The sequence below is a fragment of the Podarcis liolepis genome (assembly GCF_965112155.1).
Source record: "Podarcis liolepis genome assembly, chromosome: 1".
NCBI classification, from domain to species: Eukaryota; Metazoa; Chordata; class Lepidosauria; order Squamata; family Lacertidae; genus Podarcis; species Podarcis liolepis.
Window position 1 is genome coordinate 87,925,459 of NC_139554.1, and position 14,940 is coordinate 87,940,398.

Consider the following 14,940-nt stretch of genomic DNA (forward strand, 5'->3'; position numbering starts at 1 on the left):
GACTCCAACTCCCATCAGCCCTAGTCAGCATTCCCAGTGGTGAGGGATGTTGAGAGTTGTAGTCAACCAACGCCTGGAGGTCCGTAGGTGCTTTTCCTTAATTGATATGATGGTCAGGCCATGAAGAACCAAGAAACTGCTTGGGGATGGAGCTATGCTTGAGCCTTGAGAGACAGAGAACATTTTATTTCCTGATTTACTGTAAGGCACCAGTACGCAAACTAGAAGGCTCCCAGGTCTCACTTAAAGAATGTGCAATTAAGAATGAGGGAGGGGGAGAGGTCACAAGGGCAGATATTTGCTTAGCATTTTCCTAACTTTTTTTTGGGGGGGGGGGAAATCCCATGGTTTAACAAAGGCTTTTTATCACAAACTTTGAAAGAGCTTTTTATTTTAATCTTATGAAAGACAAATTTGTCTTCCTTATACAAATTGGCTGAAACCCTGTTAAAATCATCTGATGAACTGTACTAGGACAGTAACAATGATAAATCTTCTGTGTCTGGTTTCTCATATTTCCTGATGTTCCAAAACACATGTAAGAAATGCCACCAACTTCAGCAGAACATTAATCTGTAATAAAAATGGATTAGGTTTGAAAGAAAGGAGATCAAGAAGGTCTATGTCTCACTGCAGAACGGCTTATGGGAAGGTTGGCGAGAGGGAGAGTGAAAGCATCTCAAGAAAGAAGGTAGAAGAAAAAGGTAAAAAAGAAATGATAACTACAGCGTCAACATCCATAGCACTTTAATATAAGTCAAGGAAGGAAAGGGGAAAGGGTACACGTTTGAGGCCAAAGATCAAGGCGGGACAGAAATATATAAATAAATATTAGGGGGAAAGTATTTAAATCTCCCAGTACAAACATGGGAGTAACTAGACACATTCAGCTAGGAAGCCTCTTTGGGGAAGTCCAGCAAGTTAACAGTGGGCGCATACAGATGTATCATTAAAGCAGGAGCCACCACAGAATTTACCCTGACTTCAACCACACTTTAAATCAGAGGTGGGCAGCCTTCGACCTTGCAGGATCTACTTTCGTTTTTACTAGAACCTCAAGATGCACCAACCAGAGCCAAAAGTGAGAGTGAACATGCAAGGAGAATTAAGTGTACTTCTCAGCACATACCCAATCAAGACACTGCGATTAATGTAATAGAACGGAGCTCACAAGCCTTTCACACTAAAATCCAGTCCTGGTTTTCCAAAGGTCTCCCTTTCTGCAGCCTAATTTACCAGGGTGGGTGGTACAGGGAACTATTGCAACTTATCTAGAGCTCCACCAGTAGATCCTGAGATACATTCTGCCCACTTCTAATATAAAATGATGGATGTACATATCAATGACTAAAACACAGATTTAGTCATCAGTCTTGCACCTCCTCCTGCCATGTCTTGGGCAGGTTGTTGACCTGTTAAAGAATTATTTATTAAAACTTAATATACATTTGTGATTTTAAGTGTTCCTGGTCACCTTTTTTTTTTTTTAAAAAAGGTCTTTTTGAAGTTGCAAAACTGCTCTGGACAGGGGAGGAATGGATTGGTAATGTCACTGGTATCAGCCAGTCAGTGCTGTGCGCAGACACCTTATGATACAATATTGCAGAATTGTCACCCCCCCCCCAGGTTGATCTGGAAAGAAAATAGGTTTGTTTGAACAGAATGTGACAAACATCCTTTCCAAAAGGCACCACTGCTCAAATAGTGTTATATCTGAACACACCCAATGGCACAGAATCAGCATACATTGTGAGTGGAGGAAGGAAATTACATTGTGCTTTTCAACTACAGCATGGCTTTTAATAAAGTTAGTAAGCTTTACAGACACTTTGCAGCATTAGGCGACTAAAGCTTGTGATAAGAGAAGAATCTACAGCTCAGAAAGGCGTACCAAAGGCAAATACAAATAGCACCAGCACTTGGGCTCAACCTTGCTTATCCCACAGGGGTCAACAGATCAGGCCTCCCCAACCTGGTGGTCTCCAATTGCTCTGGACTCCAGCAACCATATCGGCTGCGACTGATGAAAGGGAAGAGCCCAACAACATCGGATGGCACCTGGGTTGGGGAAAACTGCAGTAGACTAAGGAGCAAGAAAGCCCAAGAATGCATAGTAGAAAACAGAACATTTATGTAGGTGCTGTGTAATCACCAGCCCCAAATACCACAGTATTTGCCCTACACAAACAGTAAGAAAGAGCACTCTATTGTAACATTTATGATACCAATTCCCTCTCCCCCATTATATAATCTGTGCAATCAATAAGGCTTGTGCTAATTACTTACACAAACATACAACTTGATTTACACGTGCATCTTTTTTGTACAGGTTCTCCACCCCCACCCCATTCCATTATATTATATTATATTAAGCAAAACTTCTAATTCAGCTTGTCTAAGCTAGACACTAGATTTAACACCTTTTAACAAACATTACATAGATTTAAAATTTGTGGTGACTAAATGGGGGGGGGGCGACAGACCACTGAAAAACTCTTTGTGGGTCGGGTAAAATAAGGGAAGGACTGATAGGGCTTGGAAGGTTCAGGTTCCTCGCTTCTTTCCCTGGAGACCGTTCTTGGGACTCTAGTTTTTAAGACAGCATCCTACAGCATCACAGGCTATGCTTAGTTGTCCCTGGGCCCTGTCTTAATGCAACATACTTGGAGCATTTCAGATCGCAGTCATTACCCATAGCACCTATTAGCTCCTGCTTTTCAACACAAGGAAGGCAGGCATCAAGTGGAAGATTGCACCTGCGTCTTCACACTGGAAGATCCAGTTTGCAAAATAAAAATTTTGGGGGGCAAATTTTATTATTTCCCCACCCCTCCCAACCAAGCAACACCCCCTGCCAAACAACAGACTTTTTGTCACTAAACTGTGCGCTTTAATAAAACACAACAGAGAGCACTGATCAGATCAGCAATATCAGTAGCCAGTCATGAATGGTCATCTTATAAAGAATGGGAGATTCTTCACCCAGAACATTGGCACTTCATATTCGCTTGAGAATCTAAATGCCAGCGTGTACAATCAGTAGACTTGAGTGGCAAAGCTGTACCTGGGCTGAACCATATCAGGCAGTGGATAGGGAGTGAGGGTTGGATGTTATCACACAAAAAAACCAATTCCTACACACACAGGAGAGACATGTCAGAAGAGTTTACTCTTCCCAATTATGTGCTGCTTTTGAATGTACAGGAAGACATTTAATGTATTCAAATAGGCGACCCTTCATCTGTAGCCTGGAGTGGTGTAAACTGGGTCTGGGTAGGTCAGACATAATAGGAAATCAAAAGCACAGCTAGGCTGGAACTTTCCTTGAACACTTTAGCTTTTCACAAGAAGATGATTTTTGATGGGGGCAGGGTGGAGAATGTATTAAAACTTGTAATCACCCCTTAGTTTTGAAGTGGTACCCTCTAGGAAGGACTGTCCCCCTTTTCTCCCCATGCCCCACCCCAAATGTTTGAATTGGCTTTATTCCCTGTACGTGCATGCCTCCCGAAGTACATTTGCAATGCAAGTGACCATGAAAAGTTAGAGACACTTAAAGCAAAGGCTCAGACAGCTGAAATCTCTTCACCTTGGGCTGAGCCTTTGGCTGACAAGCTCCCGGAGACATTGTCAGAATCTAGTAGCTCAACAATGCTGTACGGGGAACAGTCTTCCAGGCCCATCTTGCTACACAGCCAGCCACAGAATCCTTTCTCCATATCCCTCACGGCATGCCACCAATCCCCAAAGGCCCACGAGATCTGTGTCACTGCTGTGTAGAGGCCCAAAGAGAAGGACACCACCATGATGATGATGGGGTAGAAGATAATTAGGAAAGGGCAGAAGGTGATCTTGTGCCAGAAGGTCCTCTCTTCGTTGTAGACCAGGAAGACATTGTACCAAGCAATGGTGCCATAGTAAAAGGACACCACAAAGGACATGATGAAGATGACGGGGAGACAGGTGAGGCTCCAGAGAAGGACATGAGGGCCTTTAGAAAGCCCAACCTCACAAGCTTTTTTCCCTTCAGGGATGTCCGTTTTGGGAGGCTCTTTCGACCTGGCCAGTTCTTGCAGCTCCTTGTCAGTGAGTGTAACATGAATGTCCACCATCTGGCCTTTCTTCTTTCCTCTTGTGATGGTGCCAGTTAAAGTAACGTATCTGCTATCTAATGGCATGGCCCAAGAACCTAGGAAGAAAGAGAAACTAAATCAGTTCAAGACAGAAAACTAAAGCAGAACTTAATGGCATTTTCAGCAGTGTTGTAAGAGTATTTTGGAAAACTGCAAAGAATTAAAACTGTCTGAGACATTTCGGTTTGGTTTTACCAAAGCTTCTGATTTTATAAACACAACCCTAAAAGATGCAATGTTGTTAGCTCTGCACACAGCATATAAACGGTACATAGGTTAATCTTTTAGGGTTGTGCAGGTTCAAGGAATCCTATCTCGGCACAGGGGAAAACTAGGTAATTTGCTCCAGCTATTTCACACTTATTCGGCAAGATGCTCATTTCAGGAGCTCTCTCAACAACACATTTCAAGCAACTGAACCATATAGCATGCCTTAAGGCAAAATAAAACAATGTGGGGGCAGTTGACAAATTGCTAACCAATTCTTTCTCTGCAACAAATAGTGACACAGTATAAAAAGCTGCCTTCAGCTTCTTAGGAAGGATGGGATAAACATTGAAATGACACAACAGCTCAGTGATAGGAGCACCTGTTTAGCAGGTAGAAAGCCCCAGGTTCAATCCCCAACATCTTCAGGTAGGTCTGGGAGAGACCCCCTGACTGGAACTCTGGAGAGCCTCTGCTAGGCAGTACTGAGTTAGATATAGACCAATGGTCCAACTCCATATAAGGAAGCTTCCTATGTTCCTGTGCAGAATTCCTAACTGACCTGGGAAAACCAGTCGTGTCCTGCACTGCCCTTATGTCTTTAATGAGCCAGTGTGGAGTAGTGCTTAGAGGTCAAACAAGGACTTGGGAGACCAGGGTTCAAATCTCCACTCAGCCATAAGCTCAATGGGTGACCTTGGGCTAGTCACCACCCCTTAGCCTAACCTACCTAACAGGGGTGTTCTGAGGATTAAATGAGGAAAGGGAGAAACAAAATACATCACCTTGTGAGGAAATCAGAAGCTATGCTTCCATTTAAAATTAACTACTACATCCTAATACTAAACTGTGGCTTACTCAACTATGGTTTCTTGAAATAGCCCAGCTTCTTAAATTATGATTTTAAGTTGGCTTGTTTCAACAAACCATAGTAGAAATTAACCATGGTTTTGTTAAGTTTGGATGGCACAGCAAGGTTTCTCCTGGTTACCATTCGCTCACGTGCTGGTGAAATAGCAGATGGAAAAAACATGCTAGTTAAAGATCAGAAAGCAGAAGTAAGAATAAAATGACAGTTTTCATAATGGAGGGATGTAGACAGTAGGGAACCAGTACAATTTAGCATTTATAAATTATCAGGTGTGAGGGGAGAACCAAGTTTGTGAATGACACCAACATATTCAGGATGATGAAATTTAAAGCAGATGGGGAAAAGGTCCAAGTTGATATCTCAAAACCGTGTGAATGGGCAAGAAAATGAGATTTTTTAAAAGTTATGCAAACAGACCAATAAAATAAAAGTTTTTTAACTGTTTATGTCTATCCAGAAAACTATGCATTAGGCTTGTTGTGGACAGTTTGCTGAAAACTGTCAACTCAGTATGCCGTGGCAGTGAAAACGGCAGAATTATTAGGAAAGGGATTTAAAACATTAAGTAGCACAATGTCTTACATCAGGGATGAGGAACCTATGATCCTCTAGATATTGTTGGACTACAACTCCCATCAGCCTCAGCCAGTATGGCTAATTGTCTGGCACAAACAGAGTTGTAGTCCAACAACTGAAGAACCACAGCTTCCCCATTCCTGCGCTATATACTGTATATGGAATACTAGTACTAGTCGGGTTCCCTAATATCACAGAGGATTTCTATTAATGGTAAAAATATAGGTAATGGTACAGAAAAGCACCATCAAAGCAATTGGGGCTCCTTTGTGAGGAGAACCAGTGTTTGATTATTATTTTGTTTAGAAAAAAGATTACTAATGGGAGACATTTAAGGTTTATAAACAGTCCTCAGGGAGTGGGACTGTAAATTCTGAGTCATTTTGCTCCAGGGAGGTCTGTGAATTCTCAGTCACTTTGCTAATTTAGTTATTTGTAATCCAATTAACATAATATGCTCCAGCTATCTGCTCTTTATGCTTATTTTGTATTTTGCATTTGTGCTCTGAATGTTTATACCTGATGAAGAATGTGTAGTTCAAAAGAACAAAGCCATGAATTTAAATATATGATATTTACTCACAGGTAAGGCCCCCTGTGTTCCATAGGATTATCGCCCATGCTAGTGTGCATAAGGCTGAATGTTAGTCCAAAAGTAATAATTAATAAATCACACCCACACACAATAATGTGACATTGAGTGTGTCATTAACAAGGGTTTTAGGTGCACACAACGCTACGTATGATCAGGCTGAAAACTTCCTGGTTTTATTTTCCCCATATTTCTCATCAAATAATGATGCACCTCTATATTGTCACAACTAAGAATTACGTGCTTTTTCCAAAAGCAGGAAAAACCTCTGGATTTATTGCACAAATGTTGGAGACACCAAAGGCCAAGAAATAACTCATCATTTGAGAACTGCTTCTGTTAGGGCAAGAATAAATGGAGAAAGTTTAGTGAATGTGTGGGATTAATGATTGTTTGGCTATTTTACCTAAATGGCTGAAGATAAAGACCAGGGATAGAATCTGTGGTGGTGAGAATGGTGTGGATGTATCTCCTTAAAAAGATGGGAAGCGGAGTTAATGGACAGCTTGAAAAGTTGGGACTAGAGCGTAGTGTAGGTGTAGCAGTTGAGAATGTTGGACTAGGACCAGGGAGACTGGGGTTCAAAGCCTCATGCAACCATCAAGCTCACTGGGCCAGTCACTGTCTTTCAGCCTACCCCACAGGGTTGTTATGATGATTAAAAAGGGAAGGGAGGAGCTCCTTGGAGGAAAGGTAAGAAAGAAATGTAATAAATGTTTTTTTAAAAAGATCAATGGCTATTTTGAATATGCTTGAAAGCCGAGACTCAATTTATTTATTTTTGAGACTTTGTTTTAATTGCTCCAGGAACCCTGAAAGCTCAACAGACCTGTGAGTGGAAACCTGCTTATCTGAGAATACCATACACTGGGACAAACGCAGGAGGGTGAGGTTGGGGCCTTAGAAACTAACCTAATGACCTTGGATCTAATGGGTTCAGCTCAACAGTTAACATCACCCATTTATAACTTCAAGGTGAAAACTCAGCAATATAAAGTGAAGACTTGCGCACCTAGGATTTTCGAGATTAACAAGGCAAGTCCAGAAGGAGCGACTATGCATTGCCAGAACTCTGCTCTCTACATGATCAACTGCTCTCAAGGCTGGCCACCTGGATCATATGCTGTCCAGTATGAATGGACAGGGATCATGTTTAGACTTTGTTATTGAATAAAGAACCGACTGCAAGATATAGCTGTGTTTGGACTTTGACTACCCTCTGCAAGCTATTAAAAGGGTAGATGATCACCCACTAAAACTCAGCCGCTAATGGGACGAAGGCACAAACTGCATGTAACACTTCCCATTGTGAAAGAAGCCACAGAAGCCCCTTTCCTTGCACTCTGATAAGGCAGCAAAGCGTGCCTGATGAATCACAGATCACTTGGTCTTGGGCATTTACCATCGGCAGAGTGTCCCAAGAACTTGGAACCTTCCTCTGAGCTTCTCTCGCCCCCATCCTCCTCCACCTGTTCTTCATCCACCTTGTTCTCGTTCCCCGATCGGTAGACGATGATCGATTCTGGGCGGGACTCCTTCTTCCTCTTCTTCCGTCTCTCGGTGGTGGCTTCTCCATCGAAGGTCACTGCAGTAGCTACAGCCCTGCGCAAGGAGTTGCAGTGAGGGCTCTGTGCCCCACCCTTACCCTCCCTTAAGACAGGCTCCTCCGCCACCCCACTGCTACTCTGGAGGCTCTCGCTGGGCATCTTGGTGAGGGAAACAAAAGAAGTCAGCTTCTTCGGTACTTATGAGCTGTCAACACTGATATGTAGGAGTCGGTGCTCCACCTAACAGCAGCAACCATTTCACGGCACAGAACGAACACGTTCCACGCCTAACCTTGAAAATGGGAGAAAAAGGAAGTAGCAATCAGTGTACATATAAATCCAATCCATTTATTAAAAGCGGAGTGAGGAGGCTGTGGTCATGCAGATGTTGATGGTTTATAACTCCCACTATCTCATATGGATGTGGCTGATGGGAGCTGAAGTTCAGCAACATCTGGGGTACCACAGATTTCACATCCCTGTATCAATCTGGAAGAAGCATCTTAACTCTCAGGAGAAATTCCGAAACATTCCTGTTTATTTTATATGCACCCCTTTATGAAGATATGAATCGGTGTCATACAAATGAATGAGAATTAAAACACAGCAACAGATGGAAAGGCAATAAGAAGAATGAGAATATTGATAATATTGATAAAGACTGCAGAGCCAGCAGTTGGTTAGCAGGGAGTAGCTGACTTGTTACTAACAGCCCAGAGCAGGCATGTCCAAAGTCCATTTTGGGGTAAACTTCAATCCTAAAAAAAGGCTCAAGAACTTCAACAACTTCGGTCAGCTCTCATACATGTTCACTTCATCAAATCTGGCCCTCTTTGAAAAATGTTTGGGCACCCCTGGCCTGGAGGGTGTTTGCTAGGAAAACACAGAGAACTTTTAGAGGTAGTGAAATCAACTGTTATTGTGCATAATTTTGCTGCTGTGCCTTCAGGGATTCCTACTGAAGCTGTTGAGCTTTTGGAAGTTTTTGCCATTTGTTAACAGGGCTTTCTGTTGTAGAAAGTAAAGGGAGCTGTGGCTAGCTTTAATCAACACCGAAGGCTATACAGTATTGCAATGTTCTTAGGCTGACAGGGCAGAAGCTAATTAGCATTACTTATTTACAAGAAAGACAAATTATAATCATGTTTCAACAAACACAGTGAACACGTTACAGTGGATACGCTGTTGCTGCCCATAATATCATTAAGGCACTTTTCATTTAGAAAGTAGCAATTAAGTTATTCTGCAGATGAATGATCATGACTTAAACCAAGATCTCAATTTACCACCAATTAAGGTTCAGCAACTGGGGAAATATCCTCAGAAATAGATACACTGCCCAAAGAGACATTATAATTGTTATTAATTTTCATTTATGAATTTCTTCTCATGAAGCATCACAAAACAATTTCAAAATACAATAAAAACAGATATTGCATGCATAAATCACAGAATTGCACTGTTGGAAGGGATCCCAAGGGTCATCTAGTCCAACCACCTGCAATGCAGGAATCTCAACTAAAGCTTCCATGGCAGAGGGCCATCCAACCTCGGCTTAAAAACCTCCAAGAAAACAGATACTATTGCATATTCATAAACACATTTTCAAATCCAATACATGTACCAACAGAGATAAAAATCTTGAAAGCTTGTTGAAAGAGGGAAACTCTTTAACAGGCTCTGAAAAAAGATGTCTGGTGTGGATTGGGAATGAGTAGTAGGGTAGGTGCCATCACATTAAAGCTCAATTTGTGTGGAATGGACGTCCCTGATAAGACAATATCTTCAGAGTACTCTTACTGAGTGCAGTGAATATACAGTATTAGGTATCCTGGTCTCAAGCAGATTAGGGATTTCCACACAAGTACCAGCACCTTCATCTTAGCTTAGTAGCTAATTGCTTGCCAGTGTAATTCTTTCCACACCAGCATAATACAATGGTGAAATTCTACCCAGTGATATTAGTCTCATTATATTTATATCTCCCCAAACTAGCAGGCTACCAGTAATGGCTCAAATACCAAGGAAGGTCTTGAGGATGACTCAAAACTGTATTGTGGACAAATTTATGGATCACCACAGGAAGGTGTTTGCTAAATTCAGGCAAAGGACTCAAAATCAGTGATAATTCTCAACTTCCAAATAACAGAGCCAGTTTCTTAAGTGTTAGAACTTGAGCTGTGCCAAATCACTGTGTCTTAAAGTCTCATCCATCTCAGAGGGTTGTTGTGAAGCTGAAACTCGAGAGTTGCGTTGAGTTACAAACTGTCTGTTGCTGGGCTAAATCAAGAGGAATCTAAGTCAAGAAGAATATATAAATATTAATTTAAATATATAAATATATATCAAGAAGAATATATGCCAGTGTGGTGTAATGGTTAGAGTGCTGGACTAGGACCTAGGAGAGCAGGGTTCAAATCTCCACTCAGCAATGAAACTCACTGGGTGACCTTGGGCTAGTCACCATCTCTTAGCCCAATCTACCTCACAGGGTTGTCCTGAAGATGAAATGCAGAAGAGAACCATGTACACAACCTTGAGATCCTTAGAAGATAAAGGTGGTATATAAAGCCAATAAATAAATAAATACAAGTAATAAATCATTGACAGTTTGTTGCGTTCATATTCTCTTTTAAGAAGGCCAGAATTTGTAGGAACTTATAAAGGTTGCAGACTTATTTGCAGTTCAGTCTTATGCAGTTAGGTTGTCGGCCATCCCGTTACACAAATTTACTGTAGATTCCGGCATATAAGACAACTTTTTAACCCTGGAAAAGAGGTTAAAAAGTTGGGGGTCGTCTTAAACATCGGGTATGGGCGGCGCGGAGCAGAGCCCGCTTTCCGCTGCTGCGGCAATGGCTACGAAGCAGCAGTGGTGGTGGCTGGCTCTGTTCTGCACTGGGAGAGAGCCGCCTGGCGCGGAGCCCCCACACTGCTGCTTCAGAAGCAGCAGCAGGGGCAGCAGGGTGGCTTTCTCCCGGTACGGAGCTGCCCAGCGTATTAGGCGACTGGGCATAGAAGACGAACCCCCAAATTGCAGCTGCTAATTTTGGGGGGTTGTCTAATACGCCCAGTCGCCTAATACGCCGGAATTTACGGTAGGTACAGTCATTCCTCATGTTGCGTTAGGTTCATGTTGCGCCTTTTCGGCTTGCGAACACAGCAAACCTAGAAGTGCATACTTCTGGGTTTAACCCCGCGTGCATGTGCAGAAGCATTCTGTGCGCTTTGCACATGCGCAGAAGCTCTCTATCGTGCTCCGTGCTTGCGCAGAAGTGCTATTCTAGTTGCAGACTTTTTGGGGTGCGAATGGCGCCCCAGAATGGATCGTGTCTGCAACTAGAGGTACCACTTTATCCGTCAGCAATTATCAGTATTCAGAAAGAGCTGAGGAACATTTAGATCAGTGCTTCCAAAACTATTCACCACCCCCAACCACTTGAAAATTGCTGCATTTTTTGGAACCACTGATCTAAATATTCTGAATATTGAAAGAAATAAAATAAACAAAAACATCCATACATTAAAAATCAGCAGGAGCATATTAGTGCTATGGATGTGTCTGTAAGTGTTGAACAAAGTTTTCTGATTTGTCATTATTCATCCTGCTGCTGGCCACGTATCAACTCTCACTCTCCACTCCTTTCAAGTGCCTTGTCAGTCTTGCTTTATTCCTCAGAGGAAGGAAAAATCTCCACACCCTCATCATTTCTGGTCAGTCTCGCCCACCTTCTAGGCAGACAGCCAGGTTCCAAGAATGATGGAGCACCTGCTGCACCCACCTTTTTCACATGCGCACCCACCTTTCTTCACACACATGTTGCTCCTCAGGGCTGCCACTGCAAATCACTTAAATGGAGCTCACAGAGCACACTTTGGGGACCCACACCTGACACAGAGTCCACAAATTGGAGGTGCAGAGAAATCTTTCTGAGGAGCTTACAGTACAAGATGCTTATATGGGGCTGACTCTCAAGGAAGTGTGTACAGAACTGTAGACTTAGTCAATTAATTATATGAGTTCTAATAACTTTAAATCAATTAAATCTTAATAAGTATGCAGACAAAACACCCACCCACACCCCCAAACCATTTTTTTAATAGAAGAAACTTGTGCACACATATGGAACTGAGTCTAAGCTTTTTTCCCAGGGCTTTTCCGGTGACAAATCTCACTAGGATGGAGTATTGGCACTTGTTTTATTTTGCTACCCAGGGCAGCTATTTTGTGCTGATACCCAGGACACTTTTATCAATATACGAGTACTGGCACTTCATTTTATTTTATTTTGTCAAAAGAGCACTGCCTATGTCCATTGCCCTACTCTGGATTTACACCTGGAGCAGCACTGGGCTCAAAATATCATGGGCTCTTCTTTCAGATCTCCCTTATCTTTCAGGACTGGCTCAAAAACATACCTTGGCAGTGGTGGAGGAAGGGGGTGCGGTAGGGGTGGTCTGCCCCAGGTCTCACCACTGAGGGTGATGACAAAATGCTGGGTAGCACTCACCGCAGGGCCTGCAGCGCACCCATGCCACGCATCTCTCCTGGGAGAGACGCGGTGGTTTGGGCGCGCACAGGCTCCACGCTGCCCAAACAGTCTGCCCACTGCCTCCCGCTCAATTGTAGGGCAGCTGGGTGGGAGGAGGCAGGCAGACTCCTTGGAGGCCCCGCAGAGCATCCTGCCCTGGCTGGCCCCGCCCCCACAGGCAGCTGGCCCCGCCCCTGGGCGCTGCCCCAGGTGCCTGATCAGATTACCCCACCACTGTACCTTGGTGGAGGAACTGAAAGGTTGCTCACGGTTTGACAACAAGAAGAATTCCTAGGGCAATGGTGTGAATGTCAGCTTCTTCCACCTCTGCAATTCCATGATTCTATGTTTGTATCCAGTAATTGAGAAGGATATTATTGTTGCTCATTACAGTGGTGCTCTGGCTACTTAAAATACCTCTATGTCAAATCTGCCTAAGTACCACTAGCTGATGCATTAGCCATATCTATATTCTCAATAGCTTGTGCTTAACATACTGAACACCACTGTCCAGATTCTATATAGCTTTTAAAGGTGTTTTCCAGAAACACACAGTTTCAGAACAAAGGGTTATTTCAAACCACAGACTTCAGGCTAGTGGGATATACTTCATTTTTTCCAGAAATCTGAGATTCACCAATGAATGTCAGGTGCAAAAGTCATGCAATTAAATAATGATAAGGCCAGGCATTTGGAGTTTTCTCAGCACCAGTCTTGAATGAACTCAGTATCCTTCTACACAAAAATCCACATGGAACAGACTTTTGAAAACTATCATCCAAGTTACAGAAGAACTGCTGGTAGAAAAACAGATTTGGGCAAGATGTCAGAAGCATCACAGTTAAAAGCTTCAAGTCCAGAAGGGCAGCATAATTTGCTGCCAATTTCCTCTTACAAAGTGATCTAACCTAAGTAAATCCCATTTAATTGACACCAATTGGCTTGGGAAGGAACTTCACAGGCCAGGTGCAGGAGGGAGGGCATTCATAGCTCAGATTTCATTAATAATAACTCAAATGCACAAACTCTTTCAAGATGTATGCCAGATTCTGCCACAAGCAAGCTTGCTTGCAAGGGGTGTGTACGTCTGTCCTCTTCTTTATAATGTAATAAATGAGTTAGTTGCCCCTTTCCAGTATATATTGAGGAATCCACTCTCAGGGAACTCACTTCCTATATCCCAGGAATGCTCTCAGATGGGATTTCTGCAACAACCCCACATAATCCAAGGATCCCTCTGCATTTCTGGAATAGTGTGCTCTCTTTAAAAATAGAACATCGGCCAGGAGCATCGTGGAAAGGGAAGGAATTTCACCAGAATGAGATCTGAGGGTCTCTTTCGACAAGCATTCCCTGCAGGGAGCCGGCACTCCTCGCGTGATAGTGCGCACCACAGCCGCCCCATTTACCGAAGTGCTTGGGAGGGTGGGGGCAGGCGCGACATCTGGCTTGCGCTTTAAGTGGAAAGGGATGAGGATGCACAATCGCTTAGGGCCGACCAGTCAATCAAACCCTCGCGCTTACCTGCTCCTCCGAGATCAACGAGGCCTGCAAGAGGGGTGGGAAACTGTCTCTGCCGGGCTCCCCACCTTGGGATCATAGCATGGAAGGGGCGCCATGGAGCCTCTGGTCATTCGCCTCCCCCGCATGCAACCGGGTGGGTGGGTGGGGTAGGATGTGTCGCCGCCTCTTCTCCCACCACCCTTTACCCTGGCAAGGTGAACGCAGCCAGGCGAGGAGGATCTCTCCTCCTCTCCCCTCGCCCCAGTGGCCCGTCTGCCCAGGAGATGGAGAGCGGCGCCGGGGGCGCAGGGCAGGTCCGCTTCAGCGACGAACGGCTGGGTCGCCGTCGAGATCCCTCCGCTTGGAGCTGCTCATCGCCGCAGTCAACGGGTCTCGGCATAGCTCGGTTGCAGCAGGCGCGACGGCTGGGGCGCTGCTGCTGCTGCTCCCTCTTTTCCCGACGGGTGAAGCCATCAACCCTCAGGCTTCGGCGCTGGGTGGGAGAGGCTCAGGATCCCATCTCTTCCACCCACCCTTCCTATCACTGCATGCGCGCAGAGAAGGAAGCCACGATTCCCTCTCTGCGCGTCGAGGAAGAACCGGAGGAGAGGGGCGATCTCCCCCTCCCACTCTCCGTTCTTCCCTCTAGCTAAATGCAGGCAGCAGGGAAGGGGGCAGGCCTTTTGTGTTGCGAGGTAAAAAGTGTGTGGGGGGGAGAGAAAGAAGGCCGCCGCCCCTTGCGACCCTCCACCCTTTTCTGGCACGTATGCAATAGGAGAAAGCGCGCTCCTCTTGGCAGCCCACTGGGTTGCACTGCGATGAGGACGCCCCGCCCCGCCGGGGCTACAAAGCCGCACCAATAATATAACAATTCTAATGCTAAGAATACTCTTGATGCTCCTGCAGCCTGCGCTTGCTTTGGCGGCTTAATTCAGGAGGAGGGGGAAAGGGGGCGGGGCTCTGGGTCACGTGGTGCTAA

At 44.4% G+C, this 14,940-nt stretch overlaps 1 protein-coding gene and 1 pseudogene across 4 annotated transcripts; one reads left to right on the top strand and one right to left on the bottom strand.

The window, feature by feature from the left end:
- Positions 1-730: 730 nt before the first annotated feature.
- Positions 731-14,899, bottom strand: TMEM169 (transmembrane protein 169). 3 transcript variants are annotated; one of them, XM_083491243.1, is made up of 4 exons: positions 13,983-14,899; positions 10,411-10,470; positions 7,782-8,218; positions 731-4,189 (listed from the first exon to the last, which is right to left on the bottom strand). In XM_083491243.1, the coding sequence occupies exons 3-4, from the start codon at positions 8,083-8,085 to the stop codon at positions 3,567-3,569; spliced, it is 927 nt and encodes a 308-aa protein (XP_083347369.1). In that variant the 5' UTR covers positions 8,086-8,218; positions 10,411-10,470; positions 13,983-14,899; the 3' UTR covers positions 731-3,566. The 3 variants fall into 3 exon arrangements, with proteins under 3 accessions (XP_083347369.1, XP_083347368.1, XP_083347367.1); XM_083491242.1 differs by lacking the exon at positions 10,411-10,470 and having other exon boundaries at positions 13,983-14,889; XM_083491241.1 differs by lacking the exons at positions 10,411-10,470; positions 13,983-14,899 and having other exon boundaries at positions 7,782-8,259.
- On the top strand, positions 14,062-14,736 carry LOC310701126 (annotated as a pseudogene). The gene has a single exon. The product of its transcript is annotated as an uncharacterized misc_RNA (transcript).
- Positions 14,900-14,940: the final 41 nt, after the last annotated feature.

Coding starts and splice junctions, on each gene's coding strand:
- TMEM169 (XM_083491243.1), bottom strand. CDS start 8,085: ATGCCCAGCGAGAGCCTCCAGAGTAGCAGTGGGGTGGCGGAGGAGCCT. Junction 4,190..7,781: donor CTTGGGACACTCTGCCGATG/GTAAATGCCCAA, acceptor CTTTCTTCCTAG/GTTCTTGGGCCATGCCATTA.